Source organism: Homarus americanus, unplaced genomic scaffold (genome assembly GCF_018991925.1).
Source record: "Homarus americanus isolate GMGI-L3 unplaced genomic scaffold, GMGI_Hamer_2.0 scaffold4606, whole genome shotgun sequence".
Taxonomy (NCBI): Eukaryota; Metazoa; Arthropoda; class Malacostraca; order Decapoda; family Nephropidae; genus Homarus; species Homarus americanus.
Genome location: NW_024745795.1, coordinates 1 through 20,153, shown reverse-complemented (window position 1 = coordinate 20,153; position 20,153 = coordinate 1). Strand labels below are relative to the sequence as shown.

The 20,153-nt window shown below is 47.4% G+C and overlaps 1 protein-coding gene across 1 annotated transcript; it reads left to right on the top strand.

The window, feature by feature from the left end:
* The first annotated feature begins 3,601 nt into the window (after positions 1-3,601).
* On the top strand, positions 3,602-5,040 carry LOC121878803 (mucin-2-like). Its single transcript, XM_042385225.1, has 2 exons — positions 3,602-3,818; positions 4,577-5,040. The coding sequence occupies exons 1-2, from the start codon at positions 3,602-3,604 to the stop codon at positions 5,038-5,040; spliced, it is 681 nt and encodes a 226-aa protein (XP_042241159.1).
* The last annotated feature ends 15,113 nt before the right edge of the window (positions 5,041-20,153 follow it).

The window sequence follows — 20,153 nt, the reverse complement described above, 5'->3', positions numbered from 1 at the left end:
GAATACAACTGGCGGAAGACGAGAGGGAGGGAGGGAGGGGAGGGAGGGAGGGAGGGAGTGGAGGGAGGGAGTGGAGGGAGGGAGGGAGGGAGGAGGGAAGTAAAGGGAAGGGAACAGTTTACACTTGAGAACTCTTATCTTCACTACTTACTGCGTCATTCTTTTACATCAACGACCATAAGAAAGTTTATGTCCTACTGAACAACACCCCAGCTGATAACACACACACACACACACACACACACACACACACACACACATTGAAGTATTTGAGGTATCCATAGTCAGTATCGTTCTCGTCTGTCTGTCTGTCTGTCTGTCTGTCTCTGTCTGTCTGTCTGTCTGTCTGTCTGTCTGTCTGTCTGTCTGTCTGTCTGTCTCTGTCTGTCTGTCATAACTTCGCCATGGTGGCACTAACACTAACACATTCCGGTTTACCTTGTAATGTGCTGTATGCAGGTGTTGAAAGCTATACTAGAGTCAGGCATTCCGGTTATAATTACAGGCAACCCTCCTCCCCTCCACACACACCTGCCCACCCTCTCTCTCTCCCTCCACACACACTGCCCACCCCTCTCTCTCCCCTCCACACACACTGCCCACCCCCTCCTCCCTCCACACACACTGCCTCCACCTCCTCCACACACACCTGCCCACCCTCCTGTCCCCTCCACACACACCCCCCACCCTCTCCTCCACACACTGCCCACCCTCCTCTCCTCCACACACACCTCCGCCCACCCCTCCTTCTCCCTCCACACACACTGCCCACCCTCCTTCTCCCCTCCACACACACTGCCTCCACCTCCTCCCTCCACACACTGCCTACTCCTCCACACACTGCCTCTCCTCCCCACACACTGCCTACCCTCCCTCCCTCCACACACTGCCTCCTCCTCTCCTCCACACACACTGCCCACCTCCTTCCCCACTCTCGCCATTGGTGCTGGTAGCCCTGAAGGAGAGGTAGTGGAGGGCAGAACCCTCAAGAGAGGTAGTGGGTGTTGGTAGCCCCTGAAGAGAGAGGTAGTGGAGCTGGTAGCCCCTGAAGGAGACAAGAGGTGTTGGTTCTCGCCTGCCATCCAATAAAAAGTCTTGAGCCTGTATACATAAGCCAATTGGTGTGTGTCCACGTGCCTCGGTTAAGTCATGGGGCCAGGAGAGGGGTGGAGGAGCGGGGGAGGGGTGGTGAGGGGGTGGTGGAGTGGGGGAGGGGTAGAGAGGTGGAGTGGGGAGATTAGTGGAGAGAGAGGGGGTGTTAGGGGGTGGGGTGAGAGTACATAAGGTTTCCAGTCACGGTGAAAATAACCTGAGGAGGCCAATGTTGATGTGAGTCTGTGGATTATGTAGACTCTGTGTGTGTGTGTGTGTGTGTGTGTGTGTGTGATGGAGGTAAGCATCAAAAGTCCAGACAAACAACAACAAACCAACATATACCACTACCACCTCTAGCATAGCCATTACCACACAACTACCACCAACAGTAACCACTACCATAATTTCTGCTGGAAGTCTCCTCCCACTGTGGCACGTAATTGGTGCATCACAGATAGTTAATAAAATTGTAATTGGGAAGGCCATTAGTGTTAGACCTGGGGGAGGGAAGGGCGGGGAGAAAGGAGGGGTAAGATATTGTGGGGGTTAGGTTGGGTTAGGACGGATTGCCGCTTGCTGCCACCACACCTGGACACAATGCCACCGCCTGCCACCACCTAGACACAATGCCACCTGCCACCACCCTAGACACAATGCCACCACCTGCCACCATTTCAAGCCAAACTATCAAAGCCTAATACGTCGGACCAATAAGCCTGACTTAGCCCCCAAGATACATTACTTTTTGTTCTAATTCAGGTGGTCAGCCAACCTCCAGTCCGCCACCACTCTGCCAAATCATCCCCACAAAACAGTCATTTAGGGAGGATAAATTGATCACCTTTTACCTGAAGATTAGACACCCCAACGCTACCTGGGAAGTTCAGGTGGAATAAGCTAGGTGTTTAATCTCCAGGTGAAATAAACTAAGCTGTCTAATCTTCAGGTGAAATAAACTAAGCTGTCTAATCTTCAGGTGAATTAAGCTGTCTAATCTTCAGGTGAAATAACTAAGCGTCTAATATTCAGGTGAAATAAACTAAGCTGTCTAATCTTCAGACAAATAAATTAAGCCGTCTAATCTTCAAGTGAATTAAGCTGTCTAATCTTCAGGTTAAATAAAACTAAGCTGTCTAATATCTTAGTGAAATAAACTAAGCTGTCTAATCTTCAGGACAAATAAACTAAGCTGTCTAATAATCTTCAGTTGATCTCATCCAAGTGAACTAATCTAGGCTTAGTCATCGTCCTCCGAAGTTGAACATACAGGACCTGAAATTAGCCTATCAAATAGTCCAATAATAAGTGCTCGTTACCCTGCCATTAAGTCATTTATCCGGTAATTGCCATCTGAAAATACGTACAAGAGGTCAATAGCATTTTGTGCATTCCTGGGCCCTGTTATCAAGTGTCTGGCCCTTGGTATGGTTGTTAGGTTATGGGAGGGGCATGGTAGTGGGGTTATGGAGGGGTCATGTAGTTAGGCTATGGGAGGGTCATGGTAGTTAGGTTATGGAAGAGAGGACTGCTAGTTAGGTTTATGGTAGTTAGGTCATGGTAGGGGTCATAATAGGTCATGAGAGGGGTTATGATAATGGGACATGGGAGACACTAGCAGTTACACGTTTGTAACACGTTCATAACCTGATCCCAACGACAACATCCCATTCATAACCCTGTCCACAACCCGTCTACAACACATACACAACCCACCTACAATCTGTTCAAAAACCATCCACAATCCGTCTAAAACCCATATCCACAACTCGTTCACAACCTATCAAACAACACTGGATGTCCACTGGATGTCCACAAATTATAGCCAGAGAGAGAGAGAGAGAGAGAGAGAGAGAGAGAGAGAGAGAGTACGATTTGGGTAAAAGTAAAATTAAATTATAAAACTAATGGTACGGGCGACAACGTTTAGTCTAATGGGATCGATTCCAATTTTTCTAGGGTTCACTGGTTCGAAGATTCATTGGTTCAGAGATTTCATGAGTCAAAGGTTTATTGGTTCGGGATTTAATGTTTTGAAGGTTGAATGGTTCAAATATTTTTATGATTCTAAGGTTCATTGGTTCGAAGTTTCAAAGATTCGAGATTCATTGGTCCAAGATTAAATGATCCGATGGTTCACTGTCGAAGGTGAATAAAACCACCAGGAACGAAGAAAATTGTCCCCTCTCTCCCACAACCCGGGTTAATGTAATCAATTAACCAAAGTTAAAGACAGACGGACAGGCAGACAGCCAGCGAGACAGACGAACTGAAAGACATACAGACAGACATAACAAGAGAGAAGACAGACAGACGCCACACCAAAATAGACTCCACTGCAGATGGATACAAAATAGATGAAAATGCATAGGGAAGAGGAAGAGGAAGAAAAGAGGAAGAGGGGAAGAGGAAGAGGAGGAAGGGGAAGAAGACCTTTTTCCAATTAATCCTCCTCCTCCTCGTCTTCCTCCGTTGTAACATCTAAATCTAGAGACCTTCCTTGCCTTCCATGACACCAAGTCCTCACGCCCTGACCCCCACGACACCAAGTCCTCACGCCCTGGCCACCACGACACCAAGTCCTCACGCCCTGACCACCACGACACCAAATCCTCACGCCCTGGCCACCACAACACCAAGTCCTCACGCCCCTGGCCACCACGACACAAGTCCTCCGCCTGGCCACTACGACACCAAGTCGTCACGCCCTAGCCACCACGACACAAGTCTTCCGCCCTGGCCACCATGACACCAAGTCCTCACGCCCTGACCTCCACGACACCAAGTCCTTAGCCCTACCACCCGACACAAGTCTCACGCCCCGGCCACCACGACACCAAGTCCTCACCTGACCTCCACGACACCAAGTCCTCACGCTGACCTCCACGACACCAAGTCCTCACGCCCTGGCCACCACGACACCAAGTCCTACACCCTGACCACCACGACACCAAGTCTCGCCCAGCATTACCGCACCAAGTCCTCACGCCTTGGCCACCACGACACCAAGTCCTCACGCCCTGACCACCCGACACCAAGTCCTCACGCCCTGACCACCACGACACCAAGTCCTTGACCTTCCCCACGCCCCGCACAGCCACCCACGACACAAGTCCTCACGCCTTAGCCACCGACACCAAGTCCTAACGCCTTGGCCACCCACGACACCAAGTCCTCACGCCCGCCACCACGACACCAAGTCCTCACGCCTTGGCCACCGACACCAAATAAGCCTTGGCCACCCGACAGTTCACGACACCACGACACCAGTCACGCCCCACAGACCACCACGACACCAAGTCCTCACGCCCTGACCTCCACGACACCAAGTCCTCAATCCCAGTACCACGACACCATTCATGCTGACCACCACGACACCAAGTCCTCACGCCTTGGCCACCACGACACCAGTCCTCACGCCTTAGCCACCACGACACCAAGTCCTCACGCCCTGCCACCACGATACCAAGACCTCACGCCTGAGTTGCCGACACCAAGTCCTCCCTGCTCCACGACACCAAGCCCTCAATCCCTGATGCCAGACCTCAATTCCTGATCCCACAACACAAGTCCTCACGCCCTGACCTCCCACGACACCAAGTCCTCAATCCTGATCACCACGACACCAAGTCCTCACGCCTGACCTCCACGACACCAAGTCCTCAATCCCTGATCACCACGACACCAAATCCTCACGCCCTGACCACCACGACACCAAGTCCTCAATCCCTGATCACCACAACACCAAGTCATGGGTCCACCACGACACCAAATCCGCCTGACCACCACGACACCAAGTCCTCACGCCATAGCCACCACGACACCAAGTCCTTACGCCCTGACCACCCGACACAGTCCTCCGGACCTCCACGACACCAAGTCCTCAATCCCCTGATCACCACGACACAAATCCTCACGCCTGACCACCGACACAGTTCTCAATCCTGATCACCACGACACCAAGTCCTCACGCCCTGACCACCACGACACCAAGTCCTCACGCCCTAGGCCACCACGACATCAAGTCCTCACGCCTTGGCCACCACGACCCCATTAATCGATACCCTACCTCGACACCTCTAATTATCTCGACAAAACAGATCAATCAACCTGTTAGCCTCTGTGTGTGTGTGTGTGTGTGTGTGTGTTCACGCCCATAACCCTGCCAACACACACACACACACACACACACACACACACCTACTAATGTGACCAACAGCACCAGGATGTTCACTGCTCCTCCTCCTGACGCTCCTGACACTCCTGACGCTCCTGACGCTCCATGAAGCACTGGGGCGTGGGTAGGCACTTCTGGATCAGGGGGCTTAGGGTGGGTGGGATGTAGATAAGGAATGGATGGGTGTGGATTGGGGTGGCTGTGTATGGTGATTTAGACAGGTGGCTCTGCAGTTGGATTTAGACGGGTGGGTGTGGATAAGTTACCTAACAGGTGGCTCTGGTTAGGATGGTCATGAAATAATGGTTCTGGACGGACTCTATTTCCTGCAATCTATCTTAAGCCCTTCCATTTCCTTCTTGCTCTATTCACCCCTTCCATTTCCTTCAACTTTCTATTCACCCCTTCCATTTCCTTCAACTTGCTCTATTCACCCCTTCCATTCCTTTAACTGATCTATTCACCTTCCATTCCCTTCAACTTGCTCTATCCACCTTCCATTCCCTTCAACTTGCTATATTCACCTTCCATTCCCTTCAACTTGCTCTATTCACCTCTTCCATTCCTTCCAAGAAGGGAAGAAGAAGGAAGAACAACACACACATCCTTGACCTGAACCCTCCTCCCCACCGGAATATCAACAAGTTCTCGCCAGAAGTTACAATTTCATTTCGGAAAGGAATGGAACCAGTGTTAAACAGAGGTGAACAGTCAGTGAGAACAACTCAACAGTAACAGTCGTACCCAAGTTAACCTTCACACAGTGAGGTCCCAGGTACCAGTGATAACGGCCCGTGAGACCCAACAACAACCAGCGATGTGTTAATCCGTCTACGATAGGAAGGACTGGGACCACCTCACTCATATAACACCATCTGTGAGGAATTACTATACCACGTCAGGTCCTCATAACACCATCTGTGGGGAGTTACTACACCGTGAGGCCCTCATAACACCATCTGTGAATTACCACCACGTGAGGCCCTCATAACACCATCTGTGAAATTATTACACCACGTCAAGTCATACGCACCATCTGGGAGAATTACTACACCACGTGAGGTCCCTCATAACACCATCTGTGAGGTTTACACCAAGTCAGGTCCTTCATAACACCATCTGGGAGGGAGTTACTACACCACGTCAGGTCCTTCATAACACCATCTGGGAGGGAATTACTACACCAGTGAGGCCTCATAACACCATCTGAGGAATTACTACACCACGTGAGGCCCTCATAACACCATCTGTGAGGATTACTACACCACGTCAGGTTCCTCATAACACCATCTGTGAGGGAACTACTACACCACGTGAGGCCCCTCATAACACCATCTGTGAAATTACTACACCACGTCAGGTTCCTCATAACACCATCTGTGAGGATTACTACACCACGCCAGGTCCTCATAACACCATCTGTGAGGGAACTACTACACCATGTGAGGTCCCTCCTAACACCATCTGGGAGAGAGTTACTACACTACATGTTTGCTGTTCAACACCTATATTAATCTGTATGCTCACTGTATGTTCCTTTACCTTTCTCTAATAGAAACTTTTGTTAAACCACCAATATATGTAATAAGTCATTTATGTCAATGTATATTTTCAGTCTTCGGGCTGCAGAACTTTTTAATAAACCGTTAATTATTATTATTATTGTACACACACACACACACACACACACACACACACACACACACACACACACCATTAAAAGCGCCTCTCTCATTTATGTTCAAAACAAACACCAGTTACTCTTAACACCACACACTAGTCAGGAGGTCCTTGTATGGTGACTTGTGTATGTTGGTGCACGTGAGCAGTGAGCAGTGTATAGTGACTGTGTATAGTGATTAGTGTATGGTGACTTGTGTTTGGTGACTAGTGGATGGTGACTTGTGTATGGTGACTTGTGTATGGTGACTAGTGTATGGTGAGGTGCACATGGGCAGTAGGCAGTGAGGCAGTGTATGGTGACTTGTGTATGGTGCTTGTATAATGGTGAGTGTATGTGGTGATTTGTATATGGTGACTGGGTGTATGGTGAGGTACAGGAGAGGCAGTGACAGGCAGAGTGGCAGTGTATGGTGACTGGTGTATGGTGAGGTACAGGCGGGAAGTGAAGCAGTGTATGGTGACTGGTGTATAGTGGTACAGGCGGGAAGTGAAGCAGTGTATGGTGACTGGTGAGGTACAGGCGGGCAGTGAAGCAGTGTATGGTGACTGGTGTATGGTGAGGGGCACAGAAGTGAAGCAGTGTATGGTGACTGGTGTATGGTAGAGTACAGGCGGGCGTGAAGCAGTGTATGGTGACTGGTGAGGTACAGGCGGGAAGTGAAGCAGTGTATGGTGACTGGTGTATAGTGAGGCACAGGCGGGCAGTAGCAGTAGTCTGGTTGTGAGGTACAGGCAGACGGTGAAGCAGTGTATGGTGACTGGTATGGTGGGGTACAGGCAGGAAGTGAAGCGGTGTATGGTGACTGGTGTATGGTGGTACAGGCGGGAAGTGAAGCAGTGTATGGTGACTGGTGTATGGTGAGGTACAGGCGGGCAGTGAAGCAGTGTATGGTGACTGGTGTATGGTGAGGTACAGGCGGGAGGTAAACAGTGTATGTGGTGACTGGTGTATGGTGAGGTACAGGCAGGCAGTGAAGCAGTGTATGGTGACTGGTGTATGGTGAGGTACAGGCGGGCAGTGAAGCAGTGTATGGTGACTGGTGTATGGTGGGGTACAGGCGGGAAGTGAAGCAGTGTATGGTGACTGGGTATGGTGAGGGTACAGGCGGGCAGTGAAGCGTGTATGGTGACTGGTGTATGGTGAGGTACAGGCAGGCGGTGACTGTATGGTACTGGTGTATGGTGAGGAAGGCGGGCAGTGAAGCAGTGTATGGTGACCACAGCGGCGAAGTTATTGGTCAGTGTTCTTGTCTTTGCGGTCATTTATTCCAAAGACCAACAAGCCGAGACCGTTTGGAGACCAGTTACGAGGGGGTCGAGACCGAAATGGAGGCCAGTAACGAGGTCGGTAACAGAAGGAAGACCGAGACCGAAATGGAGCCAGTACCAAAACAGAGATAAACCAATGAAAAAACAAGAGATGAACAAAAGTGAACCACAGGCGACTAACAGATGAACAAAAAGTGAACCACAGGCGACTAACAGATGAAGAACAGACGACAACAACATAAAGAAATATCTATTGATTTTAGAAATTTTATGGATTTATCGATGGCCCTGGTGTGAGTTACTGACTGACGTGGATAAATAAAACCGTGACACACACACACACACACACACACACACACACACACACACACACACACACACACACACACACACACACACACACACACAACACACTTCTCGATAGTTGTATTATTCAGTAAATTCAGAACCAGTTAGTGAGTGACTTGTGACGAGCAACTGAGACAACATCCTCACATTATTTAGGATCAGTATAAACAAACGTATACAATGGAATGCATGATTCCTTGTATCTGTATATATATCTTAACATGAAGCTCGAGTTACGTCTGCGGTATTGACAAACCTCTAGTGAAATTGATGACAGCTAAAATACCTCCAGATTTACAACTCAAACGTAAACACAGAAATCAAATGTCGTCCGCCTAACCTGTGTGAAATATGGGAGGTCAACAGGTCAATATTAACAGTCATTACCCAGTCGAGGATAGGGTAACCTGTGACGTTATTCTGACCAAGATAAATCACAATCAAGTGTCAAATGGTGGAATAATCTCTCAGAATAGTAATATTTCTCAATTATCTTCCATTAATTCACATATGTGCTTTTTATTTATTTTTCTTATTCCAAACACGGTCAGAAGCTCCTCTTACTCTCATCTGAATGAAGTGAATCTCTAATATATTTATATACAAAAAGTCTAACTCGTTCCCTCATAAAAACAACACTATCTAAACACCACCCCACTCCTTGGATACTTCAAACCTCCATCAGAATCTTGTGTACCGTACAGCTCCTCCGCCTGTTGTGTCCTTGTCTGATTCAAAGTTCCTCCATCGGACTTATTTCCCAGAGCGACGAGGAGGCATGTCCTGGTCTGTTTCCCCAATACTCGCGAGTAAAATCATTTCCATCAGCCTGGGACTTTGGACTCGTAACAACTGGGGAAATTCTCTTGGTTTCTGAGAGTTCTGGAGCCTGATGTTAAACCCGTCCACCTCACCTCAAGACAAACTCACTTGATGGGTGCTCGACGAACCATCTCCCGCAGATTACCAGTGCAAACTCTTTAACTTCCTGGATTATAAGTTCTAAATCAAATTACCAAAAACAACACGACAGACTTACACACCGGCAGTACAGTAGCTCCTACACAGTTATAAGGCCCGATATATATTCCTCAAGTTCGTCCCAAGAAGACCAAGATAATATAGACTTTTCAGAATACAAACACAAGTGATGTATGACTGAGTTAAAGACAAGTGGTGTTTCCAGACTTCAGCCGTCCAAATAGAATGATGTATGTTTTGAGTTCAGGGCCCAAGAGTGATATATTTCAAGAGTTCAGAAGTCAGACAAGGCGATTTATATATATATATATATATATATATATATATATATATATATATATATATATATATATATATATATATATATATATATATATATATATATATATATATATATAATATATATATATATATATATATATATTCAAGGGTTTTAAGAAATAATGACATATATTTCAATAATTTTAAGAGCCCAAACAAGATGACATGCTTCAAAAAGTTTAACAGTGATGAGTCTTATATACCATAGTTTCAGGAGCCAGGAGTGATATATTCCAAGACTAGGCCAGGGTGATATATTTCAAGAGCTTAAGGGCAACAAACCAACCAAAAAACGGGCCTCAAACAAGCGCTATATACTGTATATAAACAGTTTCAGAAGAGACGATACCCCACACCTGACTACAGAGGATTCTACACCTGGGCATGATATGGGAGACAGAATGAGTGTTACCAGAACCATTTACTCTCTCTCTCTCTACACTTTACCCTCCCCCATATAACCACTTCACACTCCACACTCCCCACCTCACCCCCAGACTCTCTCCCTCACCCCCACCCCCCACTCACCCCCAGACTCTCTCCCTCACCCCCCAGACTCTCTCCCACCCCAGACTCTCTCCCTCCCCCCAGACTCTCTCCCACTCACCCCCAGACTCTCTCCCTCACCCCCAGACTCTCTCCCCCTCACCCCCAGACTCTCTCCCCTCACCCCAGACTCTCCCTCACCCCCCAGGCTCTCTCCCCCCCCCCAGCTCTCCCTCTCCCCCTCACCCCCCAGACTCTCTCCCTCACCAGTTTTCCCTCGTTTACGCTGACCACACTTCTCTCTTCTTCCTCACTTTCACACACACACACACACACTCACACTCTCTCTCTCTCTCTCCTCTCTCTCTCTCTCTCTCTCTCTCTCCTTTCTATTTCCCCCCCCCCCCCCCCCCCCCCCCCCCCCCCCCCCCCCCCATTTCTCCTTTCTCTTTCTTCTTACTCTGGGTGGCTGTCTCCCCCCCTCTCTCTCTCTCTCTCTCTCTCTCTCTCCTCTCCCCTCCCTCCCCTCTCTCTCTCCCTCTCTCCCCTCCCCCTCTCTCTCTCTCCCCCCCCTCTCTCTCTCCCTCTCTCTCCTTGATGGACTAGCCGTAACCCGCCTGGTCTTGACACAATTTGAGCCCCATAGACCAAATTCTAAAGCCCACCAACACTCTCCTTCTAATCTTGTTTACGCTCCCCACCCCTCCTCCCCTCCACCTGACTCCCCTTACCTGCCTCATTACCTCACCCTACCTCCTACCTTCACCTCCATTTCCACCTCCCCTCCACCTCCATCTGCCTCCTCCCTCATCTCACCTGACTCCTCCCCTCCCCCTCCACCTGCCACCTCCATTCACCTACCTCCTCCTCCTCCTCCCCTCACCTACCCGCCTCCTCCTCCTCCCTCACCCGCCTCCTCTCCTCCTCCCTCCTCCCCTCCTCCTCCTCCTCCCCTCCCCCACCTCCCCTTCACCTGCCTCCTCCTCCCTCCTCCTCCCCTCCCCCTCCTCTCCTCCCTCCCTCCTTCCCCTCACCTGCCTCCTCCTCCCCTCCTCCACCCCCCCCCTCCCCTCCCCCTCCTCCCCTCCTCCTCCTCCCCTCACCTCATCTGCCACCTCCCCTCATCTGCCTCTCCTCCTCCCCTCCACCCCCACCTCCCTCCTCCCCTTTTACCTTCCTCCTCCCCTCCCTTCATCCTACCTCCTTCCCTCCCCTCCACCTCACCTCACCTTTCTTTCCCCTCTCCCCTCTCCCCATCCCATCTATCTTTCCTCCTCACTCCCCTCTCATCTCCTCTATCCTTGCACCCCTCACCCCTACTTCCCCTCATCTTACCTCCCCTCACATCCTTCCTCCCCTTCACCATCTTTAAACTCCTCCCCTCTCCCCAACCTCTTCCCTCTCCTTCACTCCCTCTGTCACCTTCGTTCCTGTATCTCCCCTTGTTTCCCTCTCTCTAATACTCTCCCCACCCCCCTCTCTTTCCCTCCCCCTCTTAAGTACTACCACACCTCTCCCTCTGATCCTTCCATTCCCCCTCTCTTTCATCCACCCTCTTCTCCCTCCCCCTTAACCACTTCCCTTCTCCTCCCCTTCTTCTTTTACTCTCTCTACCTCCCTCTTTCCTTCTATTCGTCATTGTCCAATTCTTTCCCTATTGCCATTTCTTCTCCCTTCTTCTTCCTCCTCCAGTCTTTGTTTCTCCCTCCCTTCCTTCCTTCCTTCTTCTCACCCACCTTCTTTATTCTCTTTCCTCCTTCCTTTCCCGTTTCTTCTTCCTCTCTCCCCTCTCTTCGTCTTCCTCTTCCTTCTCTCCTGTGTCCACCATCTTTATTGACGTCTCCTGTGACCTTTTTTCTCCCTCCTTTAATTCCATCATCGTATTTGTCTATTTAGTTATTGACGTTTTCTGTCACTACGCCGGGAGTATTATTTTTCTCCTCCAGTCAGTCCGTCAGTCAGTCAGTCAGTCAGTAGTTAGTCAAGTAGTCCGTAAGTCCGTCCGTTAGTCAAGTAGCCCGTAAGTCCGTCCGTTAGTCAAGTAGCGTAAGTCCGTCCGTTAGTCAAGTAGCCCTAAGTCCGTCCGTTAGTCAAGTATTCGTTAGTCCCGCCCATCAGTCAGTAAGTTAATCCGTCCGTTAGTCAAGTAGTCCGTATATAAGTCTGTCCGTCGTCACCTAATCAGTCCATAAATCCGTCTATCTCTCTGTCCGTCATCCCACTGACAGAGTTTCCGATCACTGGCAGGGATCGATGGCCAATGATGCTTCTCTGTTCTGGGTCAAGTGTAAAGTTTTGAGAAGTGATGAGAAGGGAGAGATAGTGAGAAAGATGATAGAGATAGTGAGATAGTGAGAGAGATAGTGAGGAGAGATAGTGGGGAGATAGTGAGAGATAGTGAGAGAGATAGTGAGAGATAGTGAGAGATAGTGAAGAGATAGTGAGGAGATAGTGAGAGAGAAAGATAGTGAGAGAGATAGTGAAAAGAGATAGTGAGGAAATAGTGAGAGATAGAGATAGTGAGAGATAGTGAGATAGTGAAGAGAGGGAGGTGAGATATAAACAGTACTAAGCAAGGGATCATCTCTCTCTCTCTCTCCTCTCTCTCTCTCTCTCTCTCTCTCCCCCCCCCCCCCTAAAGAAAGATAATTAGTTATTGACCTTCGTGTGCACAGTTATTATACTCAAACTTTAATAAATTTTCATTCACCACCACCATTCATCACCACACATCACAACCACCCCAGTCATCACACAACCACCACTCACACAACCATCCCTCCCACCACCCACCACAATTTATACTCCTTTATAGTTATTTCACCAGAATACGGGTCGTCGAGGCCAATAACACAATAATTGCAACAAACCTGGATGAGGGCAGAGAGTGTGGGGGAGGGAATGAAAGAGGAGAAGAGGAAGAGGTAAATCAACATCATGGACCATTGTATATTAAGGTAATTAGTAAATGTGTAGATTATCAACCCTATTGACAGTAGTTATAATGGTCATTTCGGTGGTCGGCTCTTGTTAGCAGCCGCCACTCTTATTCTTCAATGCCTATTGTCTCCTGGTGGGGTGGATTATTCTCCTCTTCCCGTCTCTTTCTATCTCGCTGTATGTCCCTGTCTGTCTGTCTCTGCTTATTATCTCCTCCCTCTCTTGCAGATCATTCCTTCTCTTCCTTCTCCCTGTCCTCTCTCCATGCAGATAAATCTCTCTCTCTCTCTCTCTCTCTCTCTCTCTCTCTCTCTCTCTCTTTTGCAGATCATTCCTTCTTTCCTTCTTCCTGTCTCTCTTTGTCTCTCTCATGCAGGTCATCCTCTCTCTCTCTCTCTCTCTCTCTCTCTCTCTCTCTCTCTCTCTCTCTCTCTCCTCTCTCTTGCAGATCATTCCTTCTTTCCTTCTTCCTGTCTCTCTTTGTCTCTCTCATGCAGGTCGTCTCTCTCTCCCTCTCTCTCCCTCCTCTCTCTCTCTCTCTCTCTCTTGCAGATCATTCCTTCTTTCCAAATCTCCCCTGTGTCTCCTCTTTGTCTCTCTCATGCAGATAAATCTCTCTCTTTCTCTCTCTCTCTCTCTCTCTCTCTCTCTCTCTCTCTCTCTCTCTCTCTCTCTCTTGCAGATCATTCCTTCTTCCGTCTCCCTGTCTCTTGTCTCTCTCAGCGGGTAAATCTCTCTCTCTCTCTCTCTCTCTCTCTCTCTCCTTGGCCAACTGAGGAGTAACGTAACGAACATGAACACGTGAAGCAAACTGATAACTTCTGGGGAATGGGGAGAGGGAGTAGGGAAAGGAGTGGGAGGGAGGAAAGGAAGGAGGGAAAAGATTGGTGAAAGAAAAAAAGAAGAATAAGGAGGAGGAGGAGGAGAAGGAAGGAGAATATCAGAGAACTCGAGAAGAGTGACCTCTACCATCAGGTCGGGGTTAGGGAGGAGGGAGAAATAATGGCAGGTCAAGCTAGACAACTGTGGTAAATACTTTATACACTGTACATAACTACCACTTGTTGAGACTAGCCACACTATTTTTGCTCTTAATAAAAGATCTAATAAAATATTATCGCAAAAATGAATACAGTTTTTATTGAATACCCAAAAATTAACTTCACTGGTATATTTTCTTATCTGCCGGTGAACCTGACTTAATAACTTCTTTACCAAATTTTAATAAGCATAAAAGATTAAAAAAAAATCGATGATAAAAAACTGCAAAGGAATTGATAATAACTTAATCACAAAGGTCATATTACTTAAGAATACAAATTGGCTCCTTTACTACTAAAAGTTAACAGCTACTCGACACTACACAAGAAAACCTTTCACTATTAATTAATCGTACAAAAAAATAAAAGCCTCCAGCGTACTTAAGCCTTTTCGGGAATTAAAAAAATCCTTTTTACGTAATAAAACGGCGCTTGACGGCCCTACGATGTATTGTTGTGGACATGGGCTATTATAGTTCCTGCCGCCAGACACGACACCAGCCACAGGTAGTCCGAACGATCAAACACCTGAGTCAGCTGGTCAAGACACACAAAAAATTCAGCAGGTATATTTTTTTTTTTTTTGGGGGGGCTAATTAATCGTATTTTGGGGCTAAGTTATCGTACTCAAGGAATTAAGTTAGCATCGTACTCAAGGTCATTATCGTACTCAAAGAATTGATTATCGTACTCAAGGGTCATTATCGTACTCCTAAGATTGTAGTTATCGTGCCCCTAAGGGTTAAGGCATCGTACTCAAGGGGTTATTATCGTACTCTAAGGGTGTAGTTACCGTACTCAATGGGTCGATAATGTGTTACGCTAGTGGGATTAATATTCAATTCACTGCATATTCAGCAACCCTGTACACACACACACACACACACATACACACACACACACACACACACACACACACACACACACACAGAGAGGAACACGAACTTGTGAGATATTTTTAAGGAATTCATTCTTGTTTGTTGTGTGTAAAGTGGTCTTCTGGCTGTTCTTTACACCTATATTTTATGTCTTCGATCCTAGCCTAACCTAACTTCTTCATAACCTAACCTAACCCTAACCTAAATTGAGTGTATAAGGGGTGGGTAGATGGGGGTGTATCAGGAGGAGTAGAGGGTGTCAGGGGGTGTGTATCAGGGGAATATAGGTGTAAATTACACCCAGGTAAGAGGCATCAGAGACCTTTATCACCTGGTACGAGAGAGATTATGGAAAATTATACGAGTGATTATAATTCAGTCTTAGATGTCGCGTTTGTCTTGTCAGCCAATTATACCATTAACAATAGTGATGATGGGCCTTAATGAGAACGCTCTATAATGTTAGGATTGACGTGACGAGTGATTTTTAAGGGACACACACACACACACACACACACACACACACACACACACACACGCACACACACACACACACACACACACACACACACGAGAGAGTCTAGCCAGCTTCCCCAAAACAGTATCTTGCCAACAGTGAACCGCTACTGTCTCCTTAAGGCGTTGGTGCATTACATTCTGATCGCTGAACTGAGGAGAAAATCGTTTCTAAACCACTGTAGTGTTTTCTCCCCATCACCCAACAGTTTAACCTTGTATCTACAGGCCTTTTCTTTTCCTGACAAAAAAAATGTGCATTTTTTTTTCTTTCCTTCTAAATGCTGGTAGTTTGATCTTTGTATTTGTTGATATTAAATGATATTGACTTTTTTTTTTTGAAGCCCTAACACGTACAGTTGCCGCGGGTGTACGTACGTGGTCTATTTAAACCTGATGTGCACGATGCTTTTATCACTAATTGCACCAAATAACACTAAAAAGTCACCATTATAATATACACAGAAAAAATTAACTTATTACATATTTAAAATCTCAATCTAACACCTACAGCACTGAAGTAAATGATGTCGAATATTGCCGAAAATTTTTAAGATAATTTTTTTTTGTCCACAGTGTAACTCCTACAGGATCCCTCAGGTTGTTAACTGAGTATCAGTCATCTCAAAACACCAACAGTAAGCTTAAATCACCCCGTCTCTTATCTGTCTCACTAAAAAAAAACTAACTTCTATCTCTACTTGGGGTGATAGATGAATTTCAGAATAGAACACTACGACTCCTGTTGTCTCAGTAAGGTTAATAAAATCCTTCGTCCGTTGTATTTTTATCTTTCAACTTTCCAATATTATTGGTATAGATGGTTTGAGTGAGTGTACATACTGTTCCTTACACTCAATTCTGCTCCCCACGGTAGCTCTCCTCTTAGCACCTGTCTGGTTCTCAGCGTAAAGTATATAATATTCCCCCCCCCAGTGTAATGCACATAGTAAACTCATAAACTTTCCTCGTGATCACCTGGAACACGTTTTACCTCTTCATGTTAATATCTGACATGAGTGAACTGGCTTTCTGCTTGACACCGAATTCTCCTTCCTTCCTTCTTCTACATCAAAACTGGTCTCCTAGCTTTGTTCTTTGTCTTCAGGCTTCATATCTCCTTCTTCACAATGACTAAGTCCTCCTTGAGGGGCTTCATCAAGTCCTGTCACTCCTTCAGCACTAAATACATAAATCGAATTTCTCAACTTAATAACCTTAATAACAGATTAGAAACAACACCTTGGCTTTAACTGGTGGACCCTAAGTACCCAAACTCATCACTCTTATAAAACCTCTTCACCTTTACGTCCTTTTATCGCCGCCGCCTCTACCCTGACGACCACCAATATCTGACCAGCAAACCTTGGGTGGCGGGCCGACTAATACGACAGACTGAGTGATTCATACAGTCAACATAGCCGGCCACGACCTGTGCAGGTTAACGACTTACCTGTATTCACCCTCACGCACCAGCTATGTCGTCCCGGTTGATGGTGTAAATAAGGTAGAATTTACATGTGTTGGTAATTATCTTGCTGGTGTTTTTGTGTGAGTATGCAAGAGTGTTTATAAGATCCGTGTTAACTTTGACCATTAATAACTTTGTATGAATGTAGATAGAAGAATTTTTTTTTATATAATATTTTAACACACCGTATACATTTCCGCTCACAATATAGCCACTATCTTTATTATACACACTTAATACTCATAATTATTGTGGTTATATCTCAAAAGAGAATATATTAAGAGAATAATGGCAATATCACAGAAAATGTAATAAGGTAGTGCAAAAACTTAAACATATATATCAATCATACTGTTTCATCTCTTTTCATTAATTAGGATAGAAAATCATTTTCTTTTTACAAATTTAGGACGTGAAACATATTTATTAACTTATTATTATTATTATTATTATTTTTTTTTTCTTTTTTTTCTTTTTTATTTATTTATTTATTTTTTTTTGGGGGATGTTGATGTAATTTTTATATATGAGAAACAGTTAACCCACCTTCACACACACTGTTAACCCATCCTCACAAATAACCCACCACTCACACACTGTTAACCCCTGCTCACACTGTTAACCACCCTCACACTGTTAAACCCTTCACTGTTAACCCCATCCTCTGAAATAACCCACCACTCCTACACTGTGTACACCCTCACACTAATGCAACCCCACCTTCATGTTAAACCCTTCCTGTTAACCCACCACACACACTGTTAACCCCACCACACACACACACTGTACCCTCACACATTAACCCCACCACTCACACCTGTTAACCCCTACACTCACACACTGTTAACCCCACCCCTCAACAACCCACCCTCCACACACTTTCTTCAACCCCACAACTCCACACTGCTTGCCCTCACACCTGTGCCACCTTTCACACTCATGCCCTTCACACACAGTTAACCCACCACACACACACTGTTAACCCCACCACACACGCTGTTAACCCACCACTCTCCACTGTGTTAACCCCACCACTCACACTGTTAACCCCACCACACACTGTTAACCCCACCACTCACACCTGTTAACCCACCCCCTCACTTACCTGTTAACCCACCTTCACACAGATTAACCCTACACACACACTGTTAACTTCCTCCACCTGTTAGCCACCACTCACACACTGTTAACCCTACTCCCACACACCCCTGTGCCCTCCTGTTAACCCACCCTCCACACTGTTAACCCACACTCACACTGTTAATCCACCTTCACACCGTTAACCCCACCCCTCACACACTGTTAGCCCACCACTCCACACCTGTTAACCCCATCTTCACACTGTTAACCCCACCACTCCACACCTGTTAACCCCACATACACACTGTTAACCCACCCACTCACACACTGTTAGCCCACCACTCACACATTGTTAACCCACCACTCCACACTGTTAGCCCACCACTCCACACTGTTTACTCACCTGTGCCCACCTCACACCTGTTAACCACCACTCACTGTTAACCCACACACTACACACACTGTTAACCCACCACTCCTGTTAGCCCACCACTCACACACTGTTAACCCACCTCACACTGTTAACCCACACTCCTGTTAGCCACCACTCACACCTGTTAACCCCACCTTCACACCGTAACCTACTCACACTGTTAGCCCACCACTCACACATTGTTAACCCACCACTCCCTGTGCTCCCACCCTCACACACTGTTAACCCCACCACTCCTGTTAACCCCACCCCTCAAACACTGTTAACCCCACCCTTTCCCTTCTTCCTCACACACTGTTAACCCACCCTCCCACACACCCCACACTGTTAACCCCACCCTCACACACACCTGTTAACCCCACCCTCTCCACACTGTTAACCCCACCACTCACACTGTTATCCACCTTCACACACCGTTAACCCCACCCTCCTGTTAACCCACCACTGCACACACTGCTTATCTTCACACACTGTTAACCCCACTCACACACTGTTAACCCACCACTCCCTGTTAACCCCACACACCTGTTAACCCCACCACTCACACTGTTAGCCCACCACTCACACATTGTTAACCCACCACTCACCTGTGTAGCCCACCACTCACACACTGTTAACCCCACCACTCCACCTGTGCCCACCCTCACACACCTGTTAACCCCACCTCCTGTTAGCCCCACCACTCACACCTGTTAACCCACTCACACTGTTAACCCACCCTCCACTGTGCCCACCCTCACACCTGTTAACCCCACCACTCACACCGCCCACCCTCCTGTTAACCCCACCTTCCTGTGCTCCCACCCACTCCCACACACTGTTAGCCCCACCACTCACACATTGTTGCGCCCCACCACTCACACACTGTTAACCCCCTCACACCTTCTTCCCCTCACACACCTGTGCTTACCCTCACACACCTGTGCCCTACTCTGTGCCCACCACTCTCACACACTGTTAACCCCACCACTCACACACATTAACCCCACTCACACACTGTTAACCCCACCCCTCACACTGTGCCCACCACTTACACTGTTAACCCACCACTCACACTGTTAACCCCACCACTCCACCTGTGTAACCCCACCCTCCACACATTAACCCACACTCACACACGTTAACCCCACCACTCACCCCTGTGCTTAATAATACCAATCCGTCCTCACTGCAGCCGGACAGACTTGAAACCCTCACTCCGTCAGGCCAAACAACAACAGACCAGATGGTGGTTTGGTCCAAGAGACAGAGAGACAGATGGACGGACGAGTCTTATTTCTGTCTTTGCGGTAAATGATGGCCTTCACCTAGATCAGTAACGGTGGTAAGAAGGCCGTAGCCAGTTATACAGGGAGAGAGAGGAGGAAGTAACAGCCGTGGATTGCTCTGAGGGAGAGAGGAGGAAGTAACAACCGTAATTATAGCAATACGTAACTAC

Bases quoted from the DNA above. Each gene is read 5' to 3' on its own strand.
- LOC121878803 (XM_042385225.1), top strand. From the start codon at position 3,602: ATGACACCAAGTCCTCACGCCCTGACCCCCACGACACCAAGTCCTCAC. The intron at 3,819-4,576 runs GTCTTCCGCCCT...CTCACGCCTGAG, and splicing joins CCCTAGCCACCACGACACAA to TTGCCGACACCAAGTCCTCC.